Genomic DNA, 24,785 nt, shown 5'->3' with positions numbered 1-24,785 from the left:
AAAAAGACTAAATTATCAACAAAACGTGACCAATTTGGTCTATTAAGACCTGATAGTTCTTTAGATACAGCGCTGGTGGCCTAGCTGTAAGAGCGTGCGATTTTCAATCCGGAGGTCGCGGGTTCAAACCCCGGCTCGTACCAATGTGTTTTTCGGAACTTATGTATATAATATCATTTGATATTTACCAGTTGCTTTTCGGTGAAGGAAAACATCGTGAGGAAACCGGACTAATCCCAATAAGGCCTAGTTTCCCCTCTGGGTTGGAAGGTCAGATGGCAGTCGCTTTCGTAAAAACTAGCCTACGTCAATTCTTGGGATTAGTTGTCAAACAGACCCCAGGGTCCCATGAGCCGTGGCAAAATGCCGGGTTAACGCGAGGAAGAAGAAGTTCTTTAGATAAAGCTGTTCCAAGTTGCTGAGGTGAGTAAACAAAATAATAGAAGGGTTGTACATTTTGCCTTGCATCAATCGGGTGGTTCTGATTTTTTTGTATGTTCTATGTAATGAAGTGGTTATGGCAAATCCAAGTTCATCAACAACCTGGGAAACCCTCCGGTTATTGTCAAATTTTTAAAAAAACCATAAATTCTCACTTTTTTCAGTTTCTGCCATTTTTTACCAACAAGGACCTATTTTACGGCAAATGTCACTATGAACACTTTAAAGAAGACTAAATTATCAACAAAGTATGTTAAAGTGAGAAGGCAATACACCGAATAGTTTGTAAGATACAGCTGTTCAAAAATTTCCAAAAATTTTTTTTTTTAAGTTTCGTCCATGTGGTCAACTATGGACCCATTTTACGTCACAACTCTACATACATTATTAAAGTACACATCATTCGCAACAGAACGAGACCAATTTGGTCTATTAGGATCTGATAGTTCTTTAGATAAAGCTGTTCCAAGTTGCTGAGGTGAGTAATCAATAGTTATTTACGATACAAGTGCGGAAAAGAGGAAATTCGAAACGAGTGGCGATAAATTAAAACATGACCGCAGGGAGTGTTTTAAATCGACACGAGTTGCGAATTACCTATTCGCATGTGTATCGTACAACGTTTAACAGTACATATGGCCCTTTAAACTTTCGACGTATGCACGAAAAGTACTCTTTTTCGCACTAGTGCGAGAAAGTAATACCATGTGTACTGTAAATTAATATAAGGGTTTGTAAAATGAAATGCGACATAAGAAATAAGTATTATAATTTACAAAAAACCGGCCAAGTGTGGGTCGGCCTCGCGCACGAAGGGTTCCGTACCATTACGCAAGAAACAGCAAAAAAATCACGTTATTTCACTTTGTCGCATTTCATTTTATGACCAAATGGAGCTGACACATGTCCTCGATTTGAATACGGGCCCATTATTCCCAGGACGCTAAAGTGATGTCGTGGTGGGACTACGGCTACCAGATAACAGCGATGGCGAACCGGACTGTGATAGTGGACAACAACACGTGGAACAACACGCACATCTCGCGCGTGGGCCAGGCCATGGCGTCGGGCGAGGAGCGCGCCTACGAGATCATGCGCGAGCTCGACGTCGACTACGTGCTCGTCATATTCGGCGGGCTCGTCGGCTACTCTTCTGATGGTACCAATACCAACCAATGAGGGCTAACGCGTATGAATTCGCCGCTAGGGGCGCTAGTGTAGATGGTGGTCTTTTCCATAGTTTGAAATGTCAAATGTCACTTGTCACTTCAATGACTGACAGCTGTTCTTTAGTCTTTTGGACCACCATCAACAGAGGCGCCAACTGGTGAGCAAAAAAACGATAGCCCTCATTAGGCTATTATTAATAAAATAAAGTAGTGCTCTAACGCTGGCTTTCCATGAGATCTGGCCACAGAATAGACGAGCGAAAGCCTCTTAGGTTGCGGAAGACTGCTCTATTCAGTTCAGATCATTTTGAAAAGCCTTAATATGGAGTCTTAAATTATTTGCTACCATGAAGCTTAAGAAAGAGGCAAGCATTTAAGTCACAACATGGTATGATCCTCTTTCTTTATATAATTTTTGCCCTGTTTTTAGGGTTCCGTACCCAAAGGGTAAAAACGGGACCCTATTACTAAGACTCCGCTGTCCGTCTGGCCGTCTGTCTGTCACCAGGCTGTATCTCATGAACCGTGATAGCTAGACAGTTGAAATTTTCACAGATGATGTATTTCTGTTGCCGCTATAACAACAAACGACTCTCACTTGGCCGGTTTTTTTAGTATATTTTGTTCAACAATGTAACTAAACTAAGCCATTGTATTCAGCAAACGTATTTTACAGTACATATGGTGCTACTTTCTGGCACTAGTGCGTAAAAGAGCACTGTTCGTGCATATGTCGAAAGTTTAAAGGGCCATATTGTACTGTAAAACGTTGTACGATACACGTGCGAATAGGTAATTCGCAACTCGTGTCGATTTAAAACACTCCCTGCGGTCGTGTTTTAATTTATCGTCACTCGTTTCGAATTTCCTTTGTTCCGCACTTGTATCGTAAATAACTATACTGTTATAGTTGACAAAATATAATTTGCACCGATTGGTCATAAAACTTTATCTTTACGAATACAAAAGGACGAAAGAGGTGTGAAGTGCTTTGCCGCACGTCCCATCCATATAGTGGGAATAAGTAGTTATGATACTTTTCCCCTCACTAGCTCGGAAAGCCGTCTTTTATCCTTTAAAACAAGCAGGGGGAAAACGCATTTTATCCACTAGTGGGAAAAGTAATTTGACCTTGGATGGAGCGTGTTTAAGTAGCTTGACAGATAACTAAACGTAAAACGCTCATAATAATGGTTCGTTCGATATTAATTATCATTAAATAAATGGTTTGACCATTTAATAAAAAAATACCAAATTTAGCTTTATTTAATGATTTTAAGTCATAAACCTTAAATTCCATAAGAAACATTTGTTTTTTTAAATGATGTTGAATGTAATTCTGAACGCACAAGTTGAGTCGATGCAATTTCAAAACGCATCGTCAGAAATGTCAACATTGTCAACAAAAAATTTTTCACCGATTCCGACGCCTAAAAATACACAACTTCCAGAGTTTTCTGTTATAATATCGTACTTATTATCGTAAAAAAATGATCGATTCCAGTGATGAAGATGATCTAACGCCTGTGGATGTTGCACTTTCCTCGCTATAGTGAGGGAAAAAGTTTTGTGTTACACACGGGTGCAAATGTATTTTACTTCTCGTGTGTTGAAACACTCGCTACGCTCAGGATTCTATTTTAGAACCCTTTCGCTTACTCGTGTTTTAATACCACACTCGCGGGTAAAATACAACTTTGCACCCTTGTATAACAAATAACTATTGTGTTTCTGGGATAATATCGACACGTTATTAGGTAAATGAATTTTTTTTTCCACGTATATCGTATTTACTTTGAAATTCATGTTTTTTTTACAAAAATCTTTTTTTAAATATACTATGAATTGAAAAGTTGGAAGTTCCTAAGAAAATTAAAATGTGGAAAAGTAACTGGGATCAAGATTGTTTAGCTCAATTATACTTCCGGTGCTAATTGTTTTATTTATTACCCTATTGTAAAAGAGCCATTACCGATAACATTCATCGGTGCAAATAATATTTCCTCGACCAGAATACATTTGTAATGTTATTGAATTCAACAAGTTGATCATAAATATAATGAGTTGCAATAAGCATGCAGGTCGTTCCGGGTGGGAGGGAGGGAGGGAGGGGTGTTATTGAGAGGCCGTTAATATTGTGATCTACTTGGTTGTGTTGTGTTGGGCATGGGCATGGGCACAGACATCAACAAGTTCCTGTGGATGGTGCGCATCGGCGGCAGCACGGACCGCGGCGCGCACATCCGCGAGGCCGACTACTACACGGGCGCGGGCGAGTTCCGCGTCGACGCCGACGGCTCCCACACGCTGCTCAACTGCCTCATGTACAAGATGAGCTACTACAAGTTCGGCCTCGTCTACACTGAAGGCGGTAAGTACCGTTACCTATCTCACCATTCCTTATAAAACCGTGCCAAGTTACACTTGAATTTACTTTCATTACCTATTGCTCACCTCACTCTGCAATAATCTCCTATAGAGTAACATGCCCTAAGTGGGCTCCTGCGAGTCTTATTTTTTAGGGTTGCGTACCCAAAGGGTAAAAACGGGACCCTATTACTAAGACTCCGCTGTCCGTCTGTCACCAGGCTATATCTCATGAACCGTGACAGCTAGACAGTTGAAATTTTCACAGATGATGTATTTCTGTTGCCGCTATAACAACAAATACTCGGTGCGCGAGTCCGACTCGCACTTGGCCGGTTTTTTTATTACTCTTCTATTTCGAACTAGACATGTGCACCGATGGCAAAATCATCGGCGGCGGCGTCCGATGATTTTTTGACCGGCGTGATCGGCGTGACCTCGGCGTGGCATAATTTTTGATATTGCATGAGAACATGGCAGTAGAAACTCTAGTAGGAGATCTTAGATCCCGTTTTCTAAGGGGACCTTGTATTTTTGAGACAAAGCAAACCGCTTTGAACAGGTGTCCCTGGGGGTGATCTGAGCTGATTTAGCCCGGTTGCCACGAGGTCCCCCCCCCCCCAGCAGGTTGGGAGTGTCTCCGGCGCGCCTCACTCTCAAATTTATATCTGCATACATCTAGCAAATATATCAAGTTTGGTGTCTTTTTCTTGTAATTCGAGGATGAAAAATTCATTTCTGTGACTTAATTTTCACTTACCCATACAAAAAATACGAGAAATTCAAAATTAAAAAAAAAACTGCACTTTTTTTTTTAATCCTCTACAGAATTAAAACTATGGCGATTTGCTCTAGAAAAAAAATACATGTGAATAGCCCAGTTATCCTACTATATAGAATAGTAAACTTGTCACACATTTTTTTTTTTAACTGTTAAAAAAAATGTTTTGTGAGGTGCAGCGTACCTGCGCTTTAAAAACGGTATGCAGCTTTTAGGATTTTTAAGTATGTTTAGATGATTTCTGATAAGTTGTAATTCTTCTGGTTGTAGATCACATTAATAAATTACTTCTGGATGTGACATATATAGAAATATAAATTAAATATATAAATAAAGATGTCGCGAAAACTTTCGCCAGTAGAGCTATTATAAATGTGATAAAATTAACATAGATGTTTGACAAAAAATACGGGTTAAAATAAGATATCAGTTGCATTGCACCTCCCTGCGCATTTTGTTTTGCAGCGGCAACGAATAATCTCTAAACAAGCAGCAGCCGCCGCAGTTAGGCTTGTCCATATGGGTTCCCAATAACCATTTTGTTTGGACCAGCCCCAGTCAGCAGGGCATGGTAGCTGGTGTTGATGGGCTATAATATGGGCTATAAGTTGAAATTTGGTATAGAGAGAGTTTGAGTAGAGTAGTTTTTATCCCAGAAATCATCCTTTAAGGGGGTGAAAAGGGGGGTGGCAATTTGTATAAAAAATCGATAAAAATCATATTGGATTAAAAAAAGTACCCAAATTACTAACTCTACGCAGACGAAGTCGCGGGCAAAAGCTAGTTTATAATAACTCTACTGGCTTGTTTTTCCAACATCTTTGTTTATATACTAGCTTTTGCCCGCGACTTCGTTTGCGTGGAATTAGTAATCTGGGTATCATCATTTTACAAATCTGCTTTTAAATCCATCCTGTTTTTCACCCCCAAATTGGTCCACTCTATAAATTTCCACCCCTTTTTTATACTCTTAAGGGATGATTTCGGGGATAAAAATTCTACATCCTTCCCCACAGCCAAACTATCCCCATACCAAGTTCCATCTAAATCGGTTCAGCGGTTATTGATTCCCCATACAAATGTCCACCCCCTTTTCACCCCCTTGAAGGGTGAGTACTGGAATAAAAAGTATCCTAGGTCCTTTCCCGGGACTCAACTCTGTATACCAAATTTCAACTAAATCGGTTCAGCGGTTTAAGCGTGAAGAGGTAACAGACAGACAGACAGACACACTTTCGCATTTATAATATTAGTATGGATTTAATTTATATTTGTATATACAGTATGTACCAGAACGAAAGGCCAAGCTGAAGCCTGGTTGATGGTAAAGTGGAGTATGTTCTAACAGAATACTTACTAATAACTTTTATTTGTTTTTTTTAACTTTGCTCAATCTCAACATGACTTTGAGTACTCTTATTTGCAGTCGGTTAAAAATTCTTGTAACAGCCTGTAGAAACAGTAAGACGTCAGTTTATAAGCGTAAACAAACTAATTAAAACCAATCAAGATCATATCAGATTACTGCGATTTCAACTATCACCAGATATTGATAAGCTGAATAAATACGAAACACTAAACACTTCTTGAAATTATCATTTAAGGACAATTTTTTGTTATTATTTCATTATTATTTACAACAGGGATTTTGCATATCATTGTAGTTCACTTTGACATTAATTATGACATTCCATTAGATTTGTCATCTTGTTATTTTTATTTTAAAAGAGGTCAGGTTAAATCAATTAATAGTTTGACATTCGTCTACCAAGACAATTTAATTAATAGAAATTTAAATTAAAAATTACTGGTAATGCCTTTAAATTTTTCTGCGGAGGAACTTGTGGATATGATCCTTCTTTACGGAGAGTGTAGGGGAAACGGGAATGCCGTTATTCGTCTGTACGCGCAGAGGTTTCCCGCACGAAGGCAACCCAACCATGGCCGTGTGATCGTCAATACGCTTATCCGACTGCGAAATAACAAACCGCCGGTGCCGATCAACCGAGGAGGGGCTCCACAATTACACGTGAGTGAGGAAGAACATGTACTAGACCATTTTCACAACCAACCGGGATCTAGTACGAGACGTGCAGGGCGCATTTTAGGCATCAGTCACTCCTCCGTCCATCGAATACTAAAACGGGATCGACAACACCCTTTCTCTATTAAAAAAGTTAATGAGTTACAAGCCGACGATTATGACAAACGGACTGAGTATGTAAATTGAGCTTTGCAAAAAATAAGAAAAAAGTTATTTGGAGTGACGAGAGCACGTTTGCTAGAAACGGAATGGTCCTAAAATTAGAAACCCTCACGTTGGTCGCGAATTATCACATCAGACTAGATGGTCGATAAATGTATGGGCGGGCATTAGAGGCGACGACATCATGGGTCCAGTATTTATAAATGGAACACTGAACGGTGAGCGGTATCTCGAAATACTGAATGACACTGTCAGTGACTACGTGGGCAATTTACCTCTAGCTGACGATTTAAATACCTGGTACCAGCATGACGGTGCACCACCTCACATCTCGATGCAAGTACGAAACCGCTTAAATGAAATGTTTGGACAACAGTGGATTGGCCGATTCGGAGCGACCCTCTGGCCACCTCGTTCACCCGGTCTCACTCCGCTTGATTTTTTCTTTTGGGGTTGGGTGAAACATTTAGTGTTTAAAAGGGAATCACAAACTCGCGAAGAATTACAAGAACGGATAATTCAAGCATTTGATAAAATTAGACACCGTGTCCGGCAAAATCCGAATTTGCTGCGAAAAGTACACGAAAATAATCGTCGTCGCTTGCTCAGATGTTTACGTACCGGCGGCCGGCACATCGAACTGCGTCGCATTTAAAACGTGAGTGTGCACTCAACATTAGCTGTCTAACGTTATCAACTGACATTTATGACATTCACGTCATTTTATTTGTTGTTATTGATAACACTGTAAATAAATAATACAGGAGGTAATAAAAAAATAGTTTATTATTATTATTTTTCACTTCCATTAAAAGATGCTAAATTTGCATACGCCCGGCACCATAATCATATTTATGGTCTATACATTAAAGGGTCTCTTTCTTGGCCTTTCGTTCTGATACATACTGTATATCACGTCCAGAAGTAATTTATTAATGTAGTCTACAACCAGAAGAATAACAACTTATCAGAAATCATCTAAACATACTTAAAAATCCTAAAAGCTGCATACCGCTTTTACAACGCAGGTACGCCGCGCCTCACAATTTTTGTTTTAACAGAGTTATAAAAGAAAAATGTTTGACAAGTTTACTATTATATATAGTAGGATAACTGGGCTTTTCACGGGTATTTTTTTTATAGAGCAAATCGCCATAGTTTTAATTCTGTTGAGGATTTTCGAAAAAAAGTGTTTTTTTTTTCTCGTATTTTTTGTATGGGTGAGTGAAAATTTAGTCACAGAATTGAATTCTTCGTCCTCGAATCACACGAAAAAGATACCAAACTTGATATATTTGCTAAATGTATTCAGATAAAAATAAGGCGCGCCGGAGACACCCGGGCTAAATCAGCTCAGATCACCCCCAGGAACAACTGTTCCAAACGGTTTGCTTTGTCTCAAAAATGCAAGGTGGTGGACCAAAGATCTCCTACTACTCTAGATTATAGCCTTCTGAGTGTTTACTAGGCTATCCAAAACATATTATGTGTGTTTTCTATATTATACACGTTTTGTTACGTAATATCTAAATAACAAGTATTGGTTTCTATTAGCACGTCTTCTCATCTTGCCTTTTAATAATGTCGCGAGCGTGCGTCACCGGTAATATATGAAGAGATGGGGCAGTTTTTAAAAATTCATCAAAAAATTATGGTGGTTTATTATACAAAATGATGTATAAGAACAATTTCAGTACGTGTTGTAGATTGTTTAAGTATCAAAATTACGTTGAAATTAAGTCGATTCTCAGAGAAATTGTCACTTGTTTTGAAGTAATTTCTGGAGAAAATTGATTTCGTCTAACTTTCATTTACACTACTTCAAAGTCATAATAATAAAAACGTAGTCTGTAAAAGGTCGAGTACAGGATATATGTAATACAAAATTACTATTTCTAACCGTCCAAACTTTACGAAATTTACAAATAAGAGCGACAAAATCAGTGCTTTACGCGCGTTTACCTAAACGTCCATCAGAAAAAAAAACCTTACTAATTTATTGAGTCTGTTTTCAAAAAATGATCTATAAGACGGCAAGATGAGAAGACGTGCTAATAGAAACCAGTACTTGTTATTTCTATAGCATATCAAAAGGTGTACAATTTCAGCGACTAAATCTATCAATTTTACATTTTTGGGACTAAAATCGATAACGGGCTCTTAAGTCGCAAGTTAAAAAAAAAACTATATTGAGTTTTCCCAGCCGCAGTCGCCTCACCTATGATTTGTTACGAAATAAAGATGAATATACATTTGTCTAAACTTATCAGACAGATAATAAGATGTCGTCGTTTTCGAAAGTAAACGTCTCTCCGGTCAATTCGATTAACGTGATAATTACTATAGATACGAGAACAATACGAGATCTAATAAATAATCTAAAAAATAAATACTAGTTATCTTTTGCAGTTCAATTCAAGAAACCAATTGTCATTTCACGCTAAAATAATTGTGACGTTTTGGGATATCCATTACATATAAATGTTAAAAAAATCGTTCAAGAGCACGTTCGGAATCACGGAAATGTCAAATTTGATATGACTTTCTTAAATATCTCGTTATCGTTTCTGTTTTATATCTAGTTGATAACTAGATCATTGTTCGAATTGGCCCGTCTGGCAGGTTATTCGCTCAACAGAATGTCTTAGAACTGTCCCTTGTCGCATGGCACTTGCTGCAGGGCAAACCAGCGTGTCTTGAGACCTTCATACTGCGAGCGACTAGTCGATAACCCAAAGATTTGATAGACGAGCCCTCCGACTGAAAATTTAAGTAGCTTGAAAAACTTTTTATGAGATAATACTTTAAACTTAACGCTAATTCGTTATCACAGCTAACTGCAACGACAAAAATAATGCTAATTTGTTTCACTGGCAAATAATAAGCGAAAAAGCATATGGATCTTTAAATTATACCTCTGACACTATCTACTCACTACGCAACATGCAATAAGACAAAATTTTCCACGCCGATTATACGCCGGTCAAATTGATCGGCGGCGGCGGCGTGGAAAAATCGTCGGCGGCGGCGGCGCGGCGCACATGTCTATTTCGAACCTCTACCAAGTTATTTTGTGGTCGGCCCTTATTATTTTAGTACTAGTATTAAAGAATACTACTCTAGACATTGAATCGACTACCATATTATACAAATTTAAACATGTTACAAGTCACCTACATCACTAAAGGAAACATTAATAATTACTGTAACAATAATGGCATTAAATGGAACAACAAGAAACATGTAAAGTATATAACATACTGATAACTTATCGGTGATATGTAACGTTAGTAGGTTATAGCTTATATTTCGTTGTAAAATATTTTACCGAGACTCATGAAGTCATCAAAGTGATGACACACATAGGTATTCATTACGTTTGTAAGGTAAACGTCCTTGTAATTGTAAAGACAACGCCAGTAAAATTAGTATAATGGTAGAGTAGTGTAGTGAGTGTGATTGATGTGATATGTGATGTGATGGTGTGTGTGTGTGTGGCAGGGCGGCCGCCCGGGTTCGACCGCGTGCGCGGCGCCGAGATCGGCAACAAGGACTTCAACCTCGACGTGCTGGAAGAGGCCTACACCACCGAACACTGGCTCGTGCGCATCTACAAGGTCAAGCCGCTGCCTAACCGCGGCCTCTAAACTTCCACCACCCTTCTTTTGAGGCTCTTTCTACAAACAAATGTCATTTATTTTCACAATGGAATAGAGCTGAATTTCTTTTGTCCTAAAATTTAACAAACCAAAACAAATGCAACTTTGTTCCCTTTGTGAACTAGTTTTAAATTATTGTTATAATATGTACATTTTCTGCACACATGGGCTTAGAAAAAAATATATTTTTCATTCTGTAATTTGGCTCGTACTTAGGCCGTATAGAAACCAACTGTTAATCGTTTATACATTATGCTCCATTGAAAACCTTTTTCTACAGAATGCATCCGATAGCATAAATACATTAGAACTGTGGTCGTCAGGTCGTCATCTTCACTCATTTAGCCTATTGAGATTTATATGACGAATATGTACTGCTTGTAATACTATTGGTTTTCGCTATACGTGCAAACTTAATAAAGTGATCAGAAACCAATCCCTGCCTATTGAATAGTCGCCATCAAGATATGTGCGGATATTTTTGAGCACCCTGCCTGCACAGCAATATCTGCACATAATTATTGTACATGATAAGCTTGTACCCAGATACTAATCGCTTTGTTAAATGTGATGGCAACTGTACATTCTGGTCAGTCGTTGAGATTAGTCATACTATTCTAACTTTTATATAGCCAAAAAGGCAATAACGGAACTCTTATAATTTTGTTCTGTCTGTCCATCCATAAGTTGAGTCAGCAACTCGGTTGAATGTGTATATTGCGAGCTGCTACAATGTTTTGTAGTTTATACATTGTGCCCTGCTGCTGCTTGGCATTGGCAGGTGCATCTTCCTATAGCTCTCCTACGTCAACAAAAAATCATGCTGAGAATCGGTGGTATCGTTCATGTAACCTATGATAACATGCCCTTTATTAGTGGAAGGCATCAAGTGCCGTGAAAATACGCTTTTTACCAGTAGGTGTGTTTTGTGTGAGGGCTCGGAACCCTTCATTGTTCTTGGTCCTACACGCACTCTGTCGGCTTTTTTATTGTACTTGGTCATAAGAGAAGTAGTGTAGTTAATAACTATATATATTATGTAATACGACTGAATGAATTCTTAGATATAAATACGAGTAAGTAGCATAACACCATCCGGGTGCATCAACTCATGAGCGTTACGAGGAATTCTTTTCCACTAGGGATATGTTTAAAATATTGGATAGATGTTTGTAAAGACCACATAACTGAGTATTTTGGTTGATACTGCATTTATCATTAACAGCTGTTAGGTGATGAATTCATAATATATCTTCATGAAGCTACTTATTTATTAACCTAATTTATAGCAAATAAAGAAATAACAGTTTATATCCCACGTCTAACAACATTTGTAACAACGTTTGTAAGGACAAGATCATATTTCACATTGTAGAAAACAACGATAAAGAGGATATTAAGTATATTTTGGTATATATGCGAACACTATAAGTGTAGGTAGAGTGTAGATTTATTTAAGATCGCATATCTACAATGAATGTGTGGACAGGTGTATAGGGACGCCTGTAGGAAAGGAACTTGAGCATCACTGCCATCAGGGCTTCGCGGAAGAAATGTGCAAAACATCTTTTGGGATTCGGACGATCTTGAAAACATCCTGGCTAAGCTGGTTTGAAGTAAAGCTTGTTTTTATCTCGTCAACTTGCTGGAAGTTTGTAGCAAACGCTTGTAAGTAATACCATAATCAATGCTTTCTAGTGCTTTTAAAATATATAGTTCATGTAATTGTTGTAGTAAATTATAGTTAAATTTATTTCTCAATTTTAGTATATTATTTAATCATATCGAAGACAGCACAAAATACTATGTGATTATGTAATATCATTGTGATAAGTATTATCGTTGTAAGTCACTCTTGTGATATCAAAACCAGCTTGAACATTAATCTTACGTTAGCACTTAGCAGCAAACACAATTGAAAAGTCTAGGGGGAGGGGGGGGGGGGAGAAACGATAAGGATAAATTTTATAATAGAAAAAAGAAAATAAGATTTTGTAAACTCGATGGGTACGCTGACAGATGTCATTTCAATACAACGTTGCGAGATTTGGCCTTTTTAGGTTATTTAATTATTAATAATCCCATCAAAACAAGAAATGTGAAATGAGAGCCAAGTTCAATATGAAGTACGAGCATATGCGTTGTTGTTGACTTCGCCGACAAAAGAATTGGGGTCATGTGTAACGGTTTGCTATAAAACCTCGTTCGCGTTTGCCGCTTTGTGATGGCCGGTTGTAAAAAATTTAAACATTTTAAAATCGCTTTCGGAAATCTGTCACGTGAAAAAATTATGAACATTGCGATTTTTTTTTTCAAATGAGAAATTAAATATCTCTTATATAATTACTTACCTTGTTACTATTTGGATCTTGCCTCATTATTAATATGCTGTGTATATGTTTCCCCGGATCGGGTAAGTGTTGTGAATATTTAATTTAAGCTACTAATAGGAATAATTTTACTTTAATTTCTTTTATATTGTAAACTAATATTTTTCTTTGTGACTGCCACATCCGCGAACACTAAAATCATGCTTAAGGGTCGCTAATATTTTTTCCTTTGTGGGCCGGCCTTCCCAGTCACTGTTTTTCTAAAATGTCTAATATCCTAGGGCCAAGTCTAGGGTTGAAATCGGAACCGACCAACCTGGATGCGCATGCTCCTCTACGTTCCGGAAGGTTCCCGTGCTGAGGAATCAGAACCAGGGACCGGACAACCCTTTCCGCGATAAAACCCTTTCAATGGGTGACACTTAAACACGGCTAACACATTGAAAGACTTTCCCTTTTGAATTGCAAGCCTATTCATACCCTTACCTTTGACTAACCCTTACCGAAAAGCTAACCAAAAATAAGGCTAGCTCTTAATAAGGGTTACCCTTATCTTTAAGCGCTTTTTATAAAGGTTTCCCTTTGCGTGAAAGAGACAGGATTAGTATATATCTAAGGTAGTGTATGAAAAGGAAAGAAAATACGTGCCTAGTCAAAGAACGCCGCCGTCGCCGCCGACGATCGCTCGGATTCGAAGTAATGTGTGCTTTATGAACAAGGTAGACGACTTAAATTAGCACGCTTATATGCTAAAAGGGAAACCCTTTATAAGGCTAACCCTTATAAGCAATATGCAAGGTGTTGGTGAGCGGATGATAAGGGTTTTGTAAGGGTATTTGGGCTACCGATTACTCAAATGTGGTAGCTTTATATAAGGGTTTTAAAACCAAAACAAAGGGTTTCGTCTGGCAAAGGGTATGGTGAGTTAAGCCTTATGCAATACCCTTATAAAACCCCGATAAGGGATAGCGGGCCGGTCCCTGATCAGAACCACTGCTGTAGACGGCCGTCTCCAAGTGCGACGTTAGTGCAGGGAAGTGACCCCTATAAAGGACTTGTTTAGCGCTAATTTGTTAATTTGCCAGCTCAGAATTAAACTCACGACACCCTATCTTTTGTAAAATTTACTCCGGGTATTTTACTTCTCTCTCTTTTTATAATCTACCCTACTTTATCTTATACCTTTAAACGAACAATTCTTGTATACCCGGTGTTTCCTGTAACAGGAGCAATAAATTAGGCTGTAAGCTGTACTCCTCACTGACCAACATTTGTTCAGCAACTTTTAAAAATAGCTTGTGTTTTGATTTTTATTACACTAAAGTTTATTCCAAGACGCAATGTATTGCAAAATTTGTTATGTTTAAAGGGTGACAAGCAACGTCAAACACATAGATGGCAGCGTACATTGAAAATAATATTTAATTAGTATAAAAAAAAATTATCTAAAAATTTCATAATTTTAAAAACTGTGAACAAATGTTGGTCAGTTTGAGGCGTACAGCCTCCAGTTTAATTTATTGCTCCTGTTACAGGAAACACCGTGTATATGTATGTATATTTCGGGGATCTCGGAAACGACTCTAACGATTTCGATGAAATTTGCTATATGGGTATTTTCGGGGACAAAAAATCTATCTAGCTAGGTCTTATCTCTGGGAAAACGCGCATTTTTTGAGTTTTTATATGTCTCCCAGATATTGCGACGTTAAAAGTCACAAATGGGTGCCAAGTTCTGTGTAGAAAATCATGTTTACAATGCATTTATTTTACTTTGGATGTAATTCAAGTTCAAGATGTGACTTGGCTATTTTTTACCAACAAACCAAATTTGCCTGTCAGTGAGAACAAAAATTTTACAGTTCCGAACAACTGACAGGCCGATAATAAGACCTGTATGTAAAAACTAGCCAAGTCAAATCTTGAACTTGAATTACATCCCAAGTAGAATAAATGTATTGTAAACATGACTTTCTACACAGAACTTGGCACCCATGATCTCAATTAGCTCCATGCGTTACTTTTTTGTAATCATAATTAATATCGTTTGAACACCGGAAAAATAAAAATACTTATGATGTACCTTCATATTATTTTATAAAAAAATATTTAAATGTTGAAAATTTTGAGCGGTTGAAATGCTCATAATTTTTGTCGCGAATTCGACAGAGCGTGATGACGTCACACGTTGGACGGTCCAACTGAGTTATGTGAACTAATCTGTCGAACGCGTGACGTCACGTGACGTTTCGCTCACTAGCTTTTCGCGGGAAAATTTTTGTAATTTGTATTTATTATTTTAAGCAATTAAATGATAATTTAATAACGGAAATGCATTTGTGTATGATGTAACGGTAACAAACATCCGAATAAAAAATAACTCGTTCAAATATAAACTTCATGCATGAGGCTAATTCTTTTGTCGGCGAAGTCAACAACAACGCATATACTCATACTTCATATTGAACTTGGGTCTCATTTCACATTTATGTTTTTGAGGGGGTATCATTACTTTTTGTACAGAAATTATTAGTAGGTACCCATTATGTTATTTGTAAAATTACTCCATTATTCATCAATACTTTCATACTTAACTTTGTTATTACTGTTTTTCCCTCTATACACACCTAATAGTCTACCATGATGCCAAATATTAAGTTCTAGGTCATCTGGAATTGGGTTAGGTTTTGACCTTATTGGTCTTAATTTAATATAATAATTATTAATATATGATTTTTTTCCATCGAATTATCTGTCAATTTTCAGTTTTCAAATTTATCTTTCTATATACACCTAATAGTCTTACCTTGATGCTAAATATCAAGTTTAGGGTCATCTGGGGTTAGGTTTTTTGATATATGTATTTATAACTAACTAAGTCAGTCAGTCACAAAAATGCCGGTTTTTAAACGTTAATTTATCAATAACTGTTGAGCTACGTTTACGAAATTTGTATTCTATTCAAGCTAAGGGGCTTGAATAAATGTGCCAAATTTCATATGTGCAGGTTAAATGATTTTCAAGTTGTGAAGGGGTCAAAAGTAGCGCGAAATGGTTCGCGTAATATTACTGTTGCTGCGTCGCCAGTTCCCTTTTCTTTGAACTTGGCTGGACACGCTACCACGTGTCTAGATATGGAGATGACACCTATCACCCTACCCATCGAGTTTGAAAAATTATAGTTTTAATTACTGTTTCACATTTCAAAAAAGTCCTAAATGACAGTCCTGCCCTAGCTACCTCTTGCTCACTACAGACATCGATCGAGTGAAGCAGCTTGCGACACCCGAACCCCGAACCCGAAACATTGTGTTTCCTATAATTCATCCAATTTATTGTGAAGTATTGTGCTTTGTAACTACTGTCTCGCATTCATGCAAAATGTTTTTACTTGCAATGAATATGACTTCTTAATTCTTAACTTTATCATAGGTATATATATATTTTGTATTTTATTTCTAGAATCATCAGTTTAATGACTGTGCGCAAATTCGGGTATGTTTTAAGACCGTATATGTCCCACAATGTCAAAACGACAATTTTATTTTCTATTTTTATGTAAAATAAAACATTTCACATAATCAACGAAATTTTATTTCAATTTTTTAGTTACGTGCATAGGTTTCGACGAGTTACAATACGCTTACCGGCCGTTCAGTAACTATGCTTTTAACAACTAAAAAATGGGTATGGGTTTTGCCCGACTACGGAGAAATCATAAGAAAAGGTTATGTAATTCTAGAATGTGACGATGAGCCGGCGCGGTGCGGTAGTCTGTTACCACTATTACTAAACTAAATTAATAATAATGTGTTAGGTATTAACTTGTACTGAGTGAGTGAATGGTGAGTGAGTTCAACTTGTACTACTACGTCCACGGCGTGAGTCCAATTGATTGCAAATCCTTTTGAGATAAACCTCCTTCGTCCAGTTTCACACGGAGTCTGAAAAGAACAAAATCTTACACCAATTTCTATATAAACTTAATATTTAGCATCCATAGATTACAAGAACATGTGATTTTAACCTTTCTTCGTTGTGTTTGATAGACCATAACTCGGGCATAAATTTCGGTTCCATCGAAGTGAGGAAATGGTCTCGCCAGTACTCCTCTAATCGCAGAAGACCCTCGTGTTTCAGGTGATACTCTACTACTTTCATCCCGTGGCTCTCTTCTTCCGTTTTTATGGCGCTGTGGAATTAAATAAACACATGTTAACCACAAGGAAATTCTTACAGCTTTTAAGAAGTAGCTAGTTAGTCTATCAAGAATATTACGCTGTTAAGTAATGTAATACGTCTATGCTAACTTATTAACAAAAAACCGGCCAAATGCGAGTCGGACTCGCGTTTCAAGGGTTCCGTATGTAATTTACAGAATTTAAACAATGTATTTTTTATGTGAAATGTCTTTAAAAAACTAAGTAATTAAGTCCGACTCACGCTTGACTGCACATTTCTAATAGGTTTTCCGGTGATCTATAGATAAAGATCTATTTTTAAGAGCCCTTATTCCGTGGAGCGTTCATCGATTTCACGAAATAACACTCAATAGATGGCGTTGACGCGCGGTACGCGAGCGCCGGCAACTATAACGCGTTTTGAACGCAGAGAAGAATAATCTTGATCGTTGTCGATTTCAATAGCAAGTAACATTATTTTTATTGTTATAGCCACTCTTTTATTCTATTTTATATGCATAGTAGTAGTAATTTCAGTTTATTATGTTAAGAAAATATACGTACTTGTACCCAGAGATGACCAGGGTGCCTAGCCAAGATGCCAACCGTTTAGGTACTTATAGTTTACATTAAAACCAAATCTGTAGCTGGCCTCTAAAATGGGTCGTAGAAACGCGTTCCTTGTGTCTTTAGCTTTCTAGATGACCAGGGTGCCTAGCCAAGATGCCAACCGTTTAGGTACCTATAGTTTACATTAAAACCAAATCTGTAGCTGGCCTCTGAAATGGGTAATAGAAACGTGATCCGTATGTCTTTCGCTTTCCAAATGACCAGGGTGCCTAGCCAAGATGCCAACCGTTTACGCTCCGTAGCAAACGAAACGTAACTGTCTCTGTCGCACTAATATTGAAGAGTGATAGAGAGAGATAACGCTATTGTTCGCTTCGGAACGAACGACTGGAATCTTGGCTAGGCACTCGGGTTTAGTACCTACAGTTTACGTTAGAACTTAAAACCACTTAAAACCAAATCTGTAGCTGGCCACTGAAATGGGTAATAGAAACGCGTTCCGTATGTGTTTTGCTTTCCAGATAATCAGAGTACCTAGCCAAGATGCCAGTCGTTCGTTCCGTAGCGAACGATAGGGTAATCGCTGTCTATCACTCTTCCATATTAGTGCGACAGAGACGGTTGCGATTCGTTCGCTACGGAGCGTAAACGGTTGGCATCTTGGCTAGGCACCCTGGTCATCTGCAAAACGAAACACACACGGAACGCGTTTCTATTACCCATTACAGTGGCCAGCTATAGATTTGGTTTTAATGTAAACTATAATAGGTACCTAAACCTGGGTGCCTAGCCAAGATGCCAGTCGTTCGTTCCGCAGCGAACGATAGGGTAATCTCTCTCTATCACTCTTTCATATTAGTGCGACAGAGACGGTTGCGTTTCGTTCGCTACGGAGCGTAAACGGTTGGCAGCTTGGCTAGGCACCCTGGTCATCTGCAAAGCGAAACACATACGGAACGCGTTTCTATTACCCATTACAGTGGCCAGCTATAGATTTGGTTTTAATGTAAACTATAGGTACCTAAACCTGGGTGCCTAGCCAAGATGCCAGTCGTTCGTTCCGCAGCGAACGATAGGGTAATCTCTCTCTATCACTCTTCCATATTAGTGCGACAGAGACGGTTGCGTTTCGTTCGCTACGGAGCGTAAACAGTTGGCATCTTGGCTAGGCACCCTGGTCATCTGCAAAACGAAACACATACGGAACGCGTTTCTATTACCCATTACAGTGGCCAGCTATAGATTTGGTTTTAATGTAAACTATAATAGGTACCTAAACCTGGGTGCCTAGCCAAGATGCCAGTCGTTCGTTCCGTAGCGAATGATAGGGTAATCTCTCTCTATCACTCTTACATATTAATGCGACAGAGACAGTTGCGTTTCGTTCGCTACGGAGCGTAAACGGTTGGCATCTTGGCTGGACACCCTGGCCATCTGGAAAGGGAAAGACATACGGAACGCGTTTCTACTACCCATTCAGAGGCCAGCTACAGATTTGGTTTTAATGTAGACTATAGGTACCTAAACGGTTGGCATCTTGGCTAGGCACCCTGGTCATCTAGAAAGCGAAAGACACAAGGAACGCGTTTCTACGACCCATTTTAGAGGCCAGCTACAGATTTGGTTTTAATGTAAATTATATTCTAGGTACCTAAACGGTTGGCATCTTGGCTAGGCACCTTGGTCATCTGGAAAGGGAAAGACATACGGAACCCGTTTCTACTACCCATCCAGAGGCCAGCTACAGTTTTGGTTTTAATGTAAACTATAGGTACCTAAACGGTTGGCATCTTGGCTAGGCACCCTGGTCATCTAGAAAGCGAAAGACACAAGGAACGCGTTTCCACGACCCATTTTAGAGGCCAGCTACAGATTTGGTTTTAATGTATATTATATTCTAGGTACCTAAATGGTTGGCATCTTGGCTAGGCACCTTGGTCATCTGGAAAGGGAAAGACATACGGAACCCGTTTCTACTACCCATTCAGAGGCCAGCTACAGATTTGGTTTTAATGTAAACTATAGGTACCTAAACGGTTGGCATCTTGGCTAGGCACCCTGGTCATCTAGAAAGCGCAATACACAAGGAACGCGTTTAGCTACGACCCATTTTAGAGGCCAGCTACAGATTTGGTTTTAATGTAAATTATATTCTAGGTACCTAAACGGTTGGCATCTTTGCTAGGCACCTTGGTCATCTGGAAAGGGAAAGATATACGGAACCCGTTTCTACTACCCATTCAGAGGCCAGCTACAGATTTGGTTTCAATGTAAACTATAGGTACCTCAACGGTTGGCATCTTGGCTAGGCACCCTGAACAAACCCGATCACCTAGGCGAAAAAATTTAATATTTGTGCTATAAAATGTACCTATGATTACATTGATCACCTAAGGATCAAGATTTTTTAATCGCAGTATACACTACTTCTCGGAACTAGCTCGCTGGTTACGAACAAAACAAACGCCTGACGATCGAGCACAGGTCCGTCCCCTAAGCGCGCCCGGCGGAGACTGAGCGCGCAGCGTCCGTGCAGCGTGATTTATACGTCTTTTAAAAATATTTAAATTTACGGGAAAATAGGTCCTATAGTTATGATAATTTTTTTATGAGTTAGCATAAAGTTAGAGTTTGCTATAATATTATTTTGAGGGCAAAATATAAGTACAATTTGCGATAAAAATAGTACATTATTGTCGAGGCTCGGAAGTAGCTACTTGCTGGCTGAGGATTCGTTTTAAACGGACGACCTTGGGAGTCCGTTTAATTGAATCCGAAGCCAGCAAGTAGCCTTCCAGCCGAGTCATATATAGTGCTTTTCTCAAAAATGGCGCAATAAATACAAATATAATAGAAATATTTTACAGAAGCAACGTTCTTATGTATATATTTTCACAGAAAAAAGTAATAAGATTTGCTTTGCCGCCGTTTTATTTTTTTAATTAAAAATAGAAGTGTATTTTTCTGCTAAAAATACGCCAACTTATTTGAGACACCTAAATAGTCGCGGTACCAACATTATAATTATAAGTACTGATCATCTGTTTGGCTGTTTAATGGACCTATGCCTGCATTTGATATGGCCACTTCAACTTTTAAAAAGTTTGGAACTCGACAAATAATGGAATTTGTATGCAACATTGCAGTCCCGAAATCGAGACTGCAATGTTTTTAACTTTTTAATTTTTTGACTGACCATAAACAACGCACTTCGCGACCTACTTTTTAACCGGCAACGTCGACTTTGCCGTCCATTTTTGAGAAAAATATATTGCGACCCTGTTTTCACCGAAAAAATGAAGAAAACTCGGAAGGTATTTTATCATTTTTTTTAAATGAATCTTTGATTTTCAATCATTTCAGCCCCTCGTACAAGATATGGTGAATTGAATTGTAATCATTCATGTACCAAATGATTCTTGTTTACTGCAAAATTGGCAACCGAAACGACACTTCTCACAGCAAATTTTGAAAAATACTCCCAGGAAAACTCATTTATTTTAGGTTTAAAAAGAGAAAATGAAAACTTTAACTATTTCAGCCGCTAGTTTAGGAAATGATTATTTAAGAACGTTAACAGTTTTTGAACAAATACTAATAGTTACGTCGTAATGTTGAATGCAAAAGGACGCATTTTGCTAAATACGCTCGTTTGTAGGAATAAGGCCTCTTAACCGACTTCAAGATTTCAAAGGAGGAGGTTCTCAATTCGGTTGTTTTTTTTTTTTTTTTAAATGTTTGTTACTCCATAACTCCGTCATTTCTGGACCGATTTTGAAAATTCTTTTTTTGATTGTAAGTATACACATACAGATTGGTCCCGTTTTTGTCAAAAAGCAGTACTGATGATGGGATCCATGAGGAATCGAGGGAACTCCTCAAATGTTAAAGGCTTACATATAGTGATTTTAGTATTTTCATCAACAAATCAAGCACTTACATTTAAAAAAGTGACATTTGATGAAGTGGAACTGCTGATGATGATCAGAACGGAACTCTTCAATGACGCATAGTTCACGTTTGGCGATTTGTCCTCTTGGTTATGTTTGTTAAGCAAGTTAGGTTTTCAAGAAACATTTTTGTCAAGCTCGAGTTCTGATGATGGGATCCATGAGGAATCGAGGGAACTCCTCAAATGTGAAAGGCATACATATAGTGATTTTTGTATTTTTATAAACAAATCCAGCACTTCCATTTTAAAAAGTGATATTTGATGAAGTGGAACTGCTGATGATGATCAGAATGGAACTCTTTAATGACGCATAGTTTACGTTTGGCGATTTGTCCTCTTCGTTATGTTTGTTAAGCAAGTCAGGTTTTCAAGAAACATTTTTGTCAAGCTCGAGTTCTGATGATGGGATCCATGAGGAATCGAGGGAACTCCTCAAATGCGAAAGGCATACATATAGTGATTTTTGTATTTTTATAAACAAATCCAGCACTTCCATTTTAAAAAGTGACATTTAATGAAGTGGAACTGCTGATGATGATCAGAACGGAACTCTTCAATGACGCATAGTTCACGTTTGGCGATTTGTCCTCTTCGTTATGTTTGTTAAGCAAGTTAGGTTTTCAAGAAACATTTTTGTCAAGCTCGAGTTCTGATGATGGGTTCCATGAGGAATCGAGGGAACTCCTCAAATGTGAAAGGCATACATATAGTGATTGTTGTATTTTTATAAACAAATTCAGCACTTCCATTTTAAAAAGTGACATTTGATGAAGTGGAACTGCTGATGATGATCAGAACGGAACTCTTCAATGACGCATAGTTCACGTTTGGCGATTTGTCCTCTTCGTTATGTTTGTTAAGCAAGTTAGGTTTTCAAGAAACAAATCTGTCAAGCTCGAGATCTGATGATGGGATCCATGAGGAATCGAGGGAACTCCTCAAATGTGAAAGGCATACATATAGTGATTTTTGTATTTTTATAAACAAATCCAGCACTTCCATTTTAAAAAGTGACATTTGATGAAGTGGAACTGCTGATGATGATCAGAATGGAACTCTTTAATGACGCATAGTTTACGTTTGGCGATTTGTCCTCTTCTTTATGTTTATTAAACAACTTAAGTTATTAAGACATATTTTTGTCAAGCTCGAGTTCTGATGATGAGACCCACGAGGAACCGAGGGAACTCCTCAAATGTGAAAGGCATACTTATAGTGATTTTTGTTTTCTTATCAACAAATCCAACATTTACATTTAAAAAAGTGACATTTGATGACTGATAATGATCAGAATGGAACTCTTCAATGACACATAGTTCATGTTTGGCGATTTGTTCTCTTCCGGGACCCGGGTCTGAACATGGACCCCAACTTGGACCCGGACCCGGACCGAACTCTGACCCAAACTTGAACCCGGCCTCTGATCCGGACCCGGAAATGCTACTAGAAAAGTGGGTTAGGGTGGGTGGTTGGGTTTTGATCTGCGATTCTCACAGAACAGAACTGCTATCAGAAAAGTAGGTTAGGTTAGAGCTGTGACCCTTACAGACGAAATGCTATCAGAAAAGTAGGTTAGGTTAGAACTGCGACCCTTACAGAAACGAAATGCTACTAGAAAAGTGGGTGGTTTTACCTCCTTTTCTACATTATTAGGCAAAAGATGCCGCCTTTTTTATTTCATTGTCTGGAATCTAAGAGTGCACCATCAACAATAAGTGAACTTTCAGCGGCATCCCCCATTGAAGTCGGTTTTTTTTTCTTAAAAATTATGTGAATTTTTTTCAAAATTTTTGACCCAGTAGTTTCGGAGATAAAGGGGGGAATGGTCATTTTTTACCTATTTTCTTGAATAACTTCTAAACTGTTTATCTTTAAATTATAAAGAAATAGTTATTTACGATACAAGTGCGGAAAAGAGGAAAGTCGAAACGAGTGGCGATAAATTAAAACACGACCGCAGGGAGTGTTTTAAATCGACACGAGTTGCGAATTACCTATTCGCACGCGTATCGTACAACGTTTTACAGTACATATGGCCCTTTAAACTTTCGACATATGCACGAAAAGTGCTCTTTTACGCACTAGTGCGAGAAAGTAGCACCATATGTACTGTAAATATATTTTCAACACACTTGCTCAAAACGACGTTTTTATTCCACCGATTGTTGGCTCATAATCCTAGATATTAAACACGCGTGCTCTTTCAGCGTATTATTCCACTCGTGCTTTTTCATTATATTATCCGACTGAGTTAAGAAGGTAACTGATTGCTAATAATATGCATGGAAAGGGAGCCTTCTTTAATTGGTCGGACTGGCGGGCACGGGCGCGCCCGACCGCCTGCGCGGCGCGCGGTCCGGCCGGCCCGCCCGCCGCGCCGCCCGGCAGTATGACAGATGCAGCACACAATACTAACTGTTTTAACTATTAAAATTTGAATAATATGAGTATCTTTTTTTTTCTCGCAAGTGTGTTGAAAAACGTCGTATGAAACGCGTGTGCATTGGTCATTACACAGATCGGCTTTCTTATTGCGCGCTCGCTTACAGCTCGCGCGCACAATATCGCTTCGTGTGTAATGACCAACTTAGCACACTTGTATCATAATGTACTGTTGAGATTCGCACAATGAGCTCTTTCATTTGATATGTAACACGATATAGTTTGTCAAACTTTATTTTTTAATTTTCTCATTTACCCCCCAAAAGTGGCCCCCGTGTTTAAAATTAATGTCCATCTTTGGGTCACAAACATACATATGTGTACCAAATTTCAACTTAATTGGTCCAGTAGTTTCGGAGAAAATAGGCTGTGACAGACGGCCAGACAGGCAGACAGACGCACGAGTCATCCTATAAGGGTTCCGTTTTTTTCCTTTTGAGGTATGGAACCCAAAAAACTACTCGTATACACAGCTGCACAACCAGGGCACCTTTTACATAGAAACTGGCGACGTCGACGTCAATTGAAAGCAAAATTTGGACCTGAAACCTGATGCTTCCAAATTAGTCTATGCTAATCCAGCTAGCCAAATTTTGGAAAATAGTATAATTTAGGGGTACCAAATTTCCTTTTCACAGCAGTTAGATAAGCTTATTATGATGTTAAAAAATGATTGCCATCTAAAAA

General features: G+C 38.3%; 2 protein-coding genes across 3 annotated transcripts in view; one reads left to right on the top strand and one right to left on the bottom strand.

The window, feature by feature from the left end:
- The window catches only part of LOC134754233 (dolichyl-diphosphooligosaccharide--protein glycosyltransferase subunit STT3A), a 44,287-nt gene extending 27,753 nt beyond the window's left edge, over positions 1-16,534 (top strand). The window contains exons 11-13 of the mRNA XM_063690412.1: positions 1,381-1,600; positions 3,793-3,981; positions 10,466-16,534. Coding sequence (XP_063546482.1) covers positions 1,381-1,600; positions 3,793-3,981; positions 10,466-10,611 — 555 coding nt within the window. The 3' untranslated portion in view covers positions 10,612-16,534. The remainder of the gene's footprint in view (positions 1-1,380; positions 1,601-3,792; positions 3,982-10,465) is intronic.
- The window catches only part of LOC134754273 (exonuclease 3'-5' domain-containing protein 2), a 446,643-nt gene that overhangs the window by 383,091 nt on the left and 38,767 nt on the right, over positions 1-24,785 (bottom strand). The window contains exons 9-10 of one of the 2 annotated variants that reach the window (XM_063690496.1): positions 16,981-17,145; positions 16,826-16,897 (exon numbers count right to left, since the gene is read on the bottom strand). In XM_063690496.1, coding sequence (XP_063546566.1) covers positions 16,826-16,897; positions 16,981-17,145 — 237 coding nt within the window. Of the gene's footprint in view, positions 1-16,555; positions 16,898-16,980; positions 17,146-24,785 lie in introns of those variants that run through there. The other variant, XM_063690495.1, reaches the window with a different exon arrangement.

The sequence above is a fragment of the Cydia strobilella genome, chromosome Z, assembly GCF_947568885.1.
Source record: "Cydia strobilella chromosome Z, ilCydStro3.1, whole genome shotgun sequence".
Classification (NCBI taxonomy): domain Eukaryota; kingdom Metazoa; phylum Arthropoda; class Insecta; order Lepidoptera; family Tortricidae; genus Cydia; species Cydia strobilella.
Note: the sequence above shows the minus strand (reverse complement) of the source record. Positions and strands in the feature narration are given on the sequence as shown.